This window comes from Onychomys torridus, chromosome 1, assembly GCF_903995425.1.
Source record: "Onychomys torridus chromosome 1, mOncTor1.1, whole genome shotgun sequence".
Classification (NCBI taxonomy): domain Eukaryota; kingdom Metazoa; phylum Chordata; class Mammalia; order Rodentia; family Cricetidae; genus Onychomys; species Onychomys torridus.
This window is the reverse complement of record NC_050443.1, coordinates 114,985,773-114,993,114: the sequence shown is the minus strand read 5'-3', so window position 1 is coordinate 114,993,114 and position 7,342 is coordinate 114,985,773. Positions and strand designations below refer to the sequence as shown.

The 7,342-nt window shown below is 47.6% G+C and overlaps 1 protein-coding gene across 9 annotated transcripts in view; it reads left to right on the top strand.

Annotated features, from left to right (window-relative positions):
• The window catches only part of Ebf3 (EBF transcription factor 3), a 119,437-nt gene extending 112,927 nt beyond the window's left edge, over window positions 1-6,510 (top strand). For 2 of the 9 annotated variants that reach the window (XM_036197990.1, XM_036197974.1), the window contains exons 14-17: window positions 940-1,128; window positions 1,642-1,731; window positions 2,642-2,754; window positions 3,774-6,461. In XM_036197990.1, coding sequence (XP_036053883.1) covers window positions 940-1,128; window positions 1,642-1,731; window positions 2,642-2,754; window positions 3,774-3,791 — 410 coding nt within the window. In that variant the 3' untranslated portion in view covers window positions 3,792-6,461. Of the gene's footprint in view, window positions 1-939; window positions 1,129-1,533; window positions 1,732-2,641; window positions 2,755-3,773 lie in introns of all 9 variants that reach the window. The other 7 variants (XM_036197957.1, XM_036197938.1, XM_036197965.1 and 4 more) reach the window with 5 other exon arrangements.
• The last annotated feature ends 832 nt before the right edge of the window (window positions 6,511-7,342 follow it).

Genomic DNA, 7,342 nt, shown 5'->3' with positions numbered 1-7,342 from the left:
TACAGGGAAGACCTTGCCGCACATCTTCCAGCTGTACTGGGCAGAGAACACTCAGAGGGCCCAGTCCTAGTGACAGTAGCTCCATCGACTGCCACCCAGCTCCCTGGTATTGCTAGAAGTGTCCCTTAGCTTATTTGTAAGTGACTCTGTGTTCTTTGACAAGAATGGGCAGAGCCATAGGGCAGCTATAACATAGGAAGCCAGGAGGAGCCTTCTTGGATATCTCATGGGTGGTATTTGGGTTCCCATCCTGGTCTGGATCCATGGATAAAAACATCCATCCCCCCCCCCCCCATGGTGTACCTTATCCTACAGCACAATGACCAGGGCTGTTGAGGTCACAATCTGGTGTCCTTTGAGCTGGTTCTTTGAGCTCAGTTTAGTTCACATTCTCTATAAAAAAAACCAACTCAGGCAACCAACTCAGAGCCACCCCACCTTGCTCCCAGTTACCCACACCCCACAGCAGGCAAGGAGCTATGGCGCCCACCCCACCCTTGCTCAGAGAGTCAGCACCTGTGAAAACAAAGACCCTAAAAACTGTCTTTCCAGGGACGTTATGGCCACAAACAAGCTCTCTTGGTCAGCCATGGCATTTGAAGGTCTGTTGAGGCTGAAAGTTCAGAAAGAGTTGGGGTAGCAGGTCAGGAATCCAAGCTGTTGGTAATCGCTTCTAAAGCAGCATGTAGAAACAGCTGAAGGTTAGATCAAAGCACACTTTGGCTGGCCGTTGAAACCAACAGAGATGGAACAGGTCTCACCAGTGGTAGGGTTGGCATGATAAGATTATCCAAGCTGGCTAGAGTCACCAGGGCGAGAGGAAGCATAAAGTCAATTTAAAATGTTGAATATATGATATAGATTCTCGGGGAAACCCCCCCCAAGTGTCTGTCACTGATAATAATGTTATTTTTGGCCGGGGGGGGGGGATTTTAACAGTCGGCTACAGTCGCAATACAAGCAGCGTGTCCCCGCGAGGCTACGTCCCCAGCAGTACTCCCCAGCAGTCCAATTACAACACAGTCAGCACTAGCATGAATGGATATGGAAGTGGCGCCATGGCCAATCTAGGGGTCCCTGGCTCGCCTGGATTTCTTAATGGCTCCTCCGCTAACTCTCCCTACGGCAGTAAGTGTCTGTTTTTGTCACACGTCATCACGCAGATTCATATTCACTACAAAGTCGAGTGTGTGTATTGCTTGGATGTTCTGTGATGTGAGCTACTGGATAAAAGGAAGGGTGGCCCCAGAGGCTGGGCGTCCAAACGACAACTGCAAATTGACCGAATACAGCCCTCCCCAACGACGCCATCTGATTGATAAAAATCTGAACCACACGGGGCTGCTCAATTGGAAGAGAAAGCCCTCCCCCCAACTTCCCCCCAAAACGTTTGCCTGTTATCCAGAGTGGCCGAGCCGTAGCATGTCATGTCTTGTTTTGTGGCCCCTCCCCATGCGAGGCGAGGCCCTCGGAGCTCTCGCTGTGGTGCTGCGCCACAGCCCGCGTGTGCTGACCATGTTTGCTTTGTTGCAGTAGTGCCGTCCAGCCCCACCATGGCAGCCTCTTCGGTCACCCTCCCTTCAAACTGTAGCAGCACACACGGCATTTTCTCATTCTCACCTGCCAATGTCATCTCCGCAGTGAAACAGAAGAGCGCTTTTGCGCCCGTGGTCCGGCCCCAAGCCTCGCCTCCTCCTTCCTGCACCAGCGCCAACGGGAATGGACTGCAAGGTGAGGGTGGTATGGGTGGGTGCTCAGGCCCCGTGGCCCCTTCCCCAACCCCTTGCATGCCTGTGGCATTGCATGTGTTTCAGTGGTCTGCATCATCCCTCCTGTCCCATAGCCATCTAAAGGCCTGGTCCTCAAGCCCCAACAGGTACCAGATTCTGCCTCTAGGTTTTTTTGTCCAGTAACTCTTCCATGCCCCAAGGGGTGGAGCCTCACTTGAGGGGAAAAGCAGAGCCCCATGCAGCCTAATACCCAGGTCTGGCCCTTCTCCATGCAGGGCATGACCCTGCCCTTAGTGCCAGGCTTGCAGCCTCCTTATTAAAGGGGCAGCAGAAACAGTCTCAGAATGGATGATGGCGGGTCACTATGCCATCTAGAGAGCCCCTCCCAGACTCTGCCTGCTCCCCTTGCCACGAGGCAGAATTTTATGGACAGCCTTACCATCAGGACAATGAGTCTACATGGCTTTGCTCTCTCTTGGAAAGGGTTGAGCATTCTGACCCAGGACAATTTGTGCACTGTTACTGGGTGGCAAGACTGTCTGTGGTTGGGAGTGAGTGTTCTCTCCCAGTTCAGAGTGGGAAGGGCTGGCCTAAGGGCGTGAGAACTGCCACTTGGACACAGTTGTCCACAGCTGGGGCCGTGTGGAACAGGCACCAAGCACCTTTCCCAGCACTGAGGGCAGCTCAGCTCATGCTGCATGTGGCCTACAATGAGTGTGGTGGTGAAGCCGTATGGGTGCCCCTAGGCCTTTGGGCTCACACCTGACTCCCTGTGAAGTAAGTGGCCGTCATCTGGCCTCTTTCAGACACCACCTTGGGTATGTGCTCCACCGGGTGAAAGTCAAACCCATTCTCCTTTAAACACATGAACCCATTCAACCAGTATTTACCGAGTGCCTACTATGTGCCAGGCTCTCTGCTGGGTGCCGAGGACGCAACCGTGGAGAAGACAAACTGGCCCTTTTGTGAAGTCGGTGGTATATTCCACTTTGATGAACTAATGCTCAAAAAAGGAACTGGAAAGGTATCAATGATTTGCACTCACTGTCTTCACACCTGTCAGTGCTGACGGCATGCCCAGGCCCCGGGCGTCGCCAGCCGGCCTCAGAGCTGTCCTTGGGCACCAGGCCAGTGCTACTTAGTAGGCAGGCAGTGAGGGCAGGTGTCTGTGGCCACGCCCGGGCATCGAGGCCGACTAGGTGATACCACATAAGCAGTGTGTGTACACAGGGGCCTGCCAAACCATAAAGTTGTAACGGTGAGTCGGAGATAAATTAATGTCGTTGAAATTAATGGACTGAGAAATTGAAGCTCACATCACTACATGAACAAATGTATTAATATGTTATACATAAATTAATGAGAACAGTCATTCTGACAAAAATTAAACAACACCAGAGTTAAAAGATTTTAAATTACATTCGGGCCAGGAGTTCACTACAGAGCTGGCTGCTCTTGGCTTTTCAGTGCCAAGCTTCTCTGATTGTGTGAAGAGAAAACAGCACTCTGAGGTGGTTGGTGCCTCCATCACCCCCTGGCCAAGGCATTCCAGAGCAGTTGGGCCCTGTTGGGGCTTTGGTCTGAGAGCCTGACTCACCCTTACGCTACAGAGCTGCTAGTAGGAGGTCAGAGCCTGGCCCAAAGGCAGAGGGGGAAACTGAGGCAAGTCTCCATTTCACTTAGGAAAAGCAAGGCCTGCAAGCCATGGCCAGGATGGTTCCCGTCTTTCCAAAGAGTGAGCTTCCCTTTGCTTTGAACACAGTGTGGAGACATGTGCAAAGCAGAGCGCGTTCCCTCTCGCAGAGAAGGCCTTTACTGAGGGCTGTAGCACCAGAAAGGGTTGCAGGAACCATGCCACCAATGTGCCCTCACCCCAAGAAGTAGGCTTCCCAACACACCCCTGCCATGAGCAAAGCTGGCTCTACAGAGAGCTGAGCGAGTCTGGCTTCCCTGGGGATCCCTGCGCAGGAGGAGCAAGCTGGGCCCACAGGTGGGCGCGTGCGGGGTGGTCTGCGTTAACTGCTGTCTCCTTCTCTTTTGCAGCTATGTCTGGGCTGGTAGTCCCACCCATGTGAGGGACTCTGTTTACCTTCACAGCACCCAGCATCCAAGGACGGACTTCAGGGGACACGTGTAGTGTGTTAGGACGTGCTGATGGAAAAAAACGCTATCTTCAAAACTAAAAATCAGCGACAGTTGAATGCTACAAGAGACATTTAAAGATTTTATTTAAACTGTTAAGAATCAACACGCGAACAAGCCTACTTCTTCATGAACAATTCCATTTTATTGACTGAACTTTTCTCATATTTTCACATTTCTCAGTCCTGAAGATTAAGGAAAACAAAGCGACGCCTATTTTGTATAAAGTTTCTGATCCCGTCTTGGCTGTCTAGTGCGTGCTATCTGTGTGGGGAGAAGCTTCGTGAATATGCACCATTTTGATGCCCATGCAACACTGAGGAGGAAAGCCTCGAAACATTTTTCTGTACTCATATTTAGATTCACAATGGTTGTGTATCTCTATAATGTGAAATATTTTTTTGTGGTGAAGAAAAGGGGGCCAAGGAGGTATGAGCCATTAACTGGAACAGAGGAGGATATGACTAGGTGAATTTGGGGTGGCAGGGAGGGAGGGAGGGTTTATCATTGCTTAACTTCATCTTAATGAAATGAAACTTTGTAACTTATTGTAGTTAGAAATTGTAACTTTGATATCGAATCTCTTGCCTTCAACAAGCACACTGACAGAGAAAAAAATATGCTACTGTCTGTTGGTTCCAATATTCTCCCACCTAGAGCTTCCTGTTAAAGCAAGTGCGATCAGCAACATTTTTTCAACTTCTGCGCACTGTAAACCTATTGCATTCTTAGGCTACTGTGAGGTCTATGTTTCTTGTACCTGAAATTGTCCTTTTGACTTCTAGACCCTTCTTCCCCGATGTGTTTTGTATGTGGTTATAAAATTGTAGACTTTTGTGATTTTGCCAAAGTTGTAGCTAAATATTTATACACTTGTCTTGAATTTTTTTCAGATCCACTTAAAATATTTAGAAAAACGAGTTTTATTCCTTATGTGTCTTATAAGGGATAAAATGCTCTTTCATGCGACACTTCCTTTCCCATGAACACTTGCAGTTGTTAAGGGACTTTATTTTGTAACATATCAATTATAAATATTGTATTTATCTTTGAGATTTTGTACATTGCTTTCCCCACCTTCTTTCTTCATGTCTATCTTGGTGTTTGATCCTGCCCTGTGTTGTTACACAGGGAAAGAACAGACACCAAGCACTGTCTCTTTGATCTGTTTTGTTAAAATGAATCAATGTCCTTACATTTCATTTGTACCTAAGCCATTTGCTATTGTTTAGACTTTCCATCCCTTTTTTTTATGTTGAGGAAAAGTCAAATTCATTGTTTATTTTTATATTATTTTTAAGTTATCTGAACAAATACTTTTGAAGAGAAAAGTTTGTTGTATAGTCAAAAGAAAACGGTGTCAGCGGCCGTGACCAATCCTAGTAGATTCTGCATGTGGAACGGCTGTGAAGGGACCACACCGTCCGGGGCTGTGTCCTTATTTTATTTTTTATTTTTTATTTGTTTTTTTGTAGAATGTAAAAAAAAAAAAAGTCATTTTAGCTGCCACCTAGGACTTTGCCACATAGCTGAACTGTGTTTACTGGAAAAATTCAGAGGCCTAAAGTTTAAAATAAAATTTACTTCCAATGTTTTAATTACTAATGTTTGCCACATTAACTTCTCTGATGCCTTAAAAGTGAACTTCTTTGAAGAACTTCTGTGCTACTTTCTCACAGGCTTATACCACAATTGTTAACATTTGGAGACTGATGATGAACACACACACACACACACACACACACACACACACACACACATACACACCACGCCAAAAGCACAAACTTTCAGTCTGCCAGTCACTCCTTCCTGGATCTGTCTGCTGCTTTCTGACCACCCAAGGCCACCCTGGAGTTAGAGAGGTATCAGGGAGACACTGCCGGTCTCTTTTAATGTTAAACCATACCTTTTGGTGGTCAGATCCAACAGCACTGTCTGTACTTTTTTTAACTGGAAAGACCTCCTTCAGACACTGTGCCTGTCAGTGCCAAACCCACCCTGAGAGCAAGCGTCGGGAATCTTCTCCCTCTTCCCTTCATCCTCATTGTCCTTGCAGACAGCACATGCATTGTACCCAGCACCGGAAGTCAGATTTGAAACAGAAAGGAGGGAATTTTCAAAACCAGACACACACATACACAACGAAACAATGGACAGCTTCGAAAGTGTTCATTCAAGGGACTCAATAAGACAAACAGAATGTCCCCCAGCGGTCAGTGGGTCGCACTCTGACTATGTGACTCCTGACAGGGCTTAGCTATATGGAACAGCCTGAGAAGTCACTTTGGAACTAAATTGCCTCGATTTATTTTGTGTAAGTAAGGGTTTGACCTAAAAAGAACTCATGTGCACATTAGCAAGTCCCCCCCCCCCCCATGCCCGCACCCGGTTTGTGTTTTAAATCGACCAGTCAACGCCCTCATCGCTTCATTGTGTCCAAAACCGAGAGCTTCACTAAATGGTAGATTTTGCTGTCAGAGACCCTACAATAAGATTGTTTTATCTGTACATTTTTTCAGATATTTAACTGTATAAAAATGTTCATTTTACACAATATTTAATTAAAGTATTTCTTGTCTGTGAATTTCACTTTGGGTAATTCTATCTGTTTTGACTCTTAAAATGACTGACAAATGAATTGGGGATTTCATTTCCACATCCCAGTCTCCAGAGCTGGGGCTCACCAAGATCCAAACGATCTCAAAGAACCCTCCAGAGTTCTCAGCCCTCAATCGGCACAGTTCCTGAGGTGGCTGTGATGAACGCTTGATGCCCTCACACTCAGGCCCAAACTGTTTCTGTCATAACTGCCTGGGTCACAACAGCACCAGGGTGCCCTGTAAATGATCCTGAGGTGGGGGGAAGCTTGGTCATCAGCTTTCTGAATTGGATGGCTGGACGATACCTGCTCAGGCTCCCCCAGCAGTCACTTGTCTCTACTGTCTGCATCCCTCTGTCCCCTTTGGCAAGAACCAGGTCAGGAGAGCTTATCAAGGATGTGGGCAGACTCTGTGCCCACGGAAGCCCTGCTGGTGGCTTGACAGAAAGGGTTCCAGCACTGCTCCGTGTCTCGGGCACAAAGGGGTTTGGCACTGGCCACTGGAGGCTACACATAGGTGGATGCCAGGCCGGGACCCCAGCGAGCTCAGCAATCGGCACCTGCTCTAGCTTACTCAGCGCCCGCCCGCAAGCACAGCTCCCCTGCTCCGTTTTATTCCACTCCGCCCTTTCCATTTTCTCCTCAATGAAAGGCAGGCTTTACATGTTTTCGTTTGCAGTTCTGTCACACATTCACATAAGTGTGATCTAAATTAGTACTCACAAATGTCATCTTAATTACTTGTTCTGCTGAGCAAAACAGGAAACAATTATTCAAAACATAAAGAAACTTGTGAACACCTCTCCCTCCTCTCAGTGATGAGCCTTTGCTGGCTGGCCTTAAAGAGACAGTCAAGAAATAGTTTCCCATG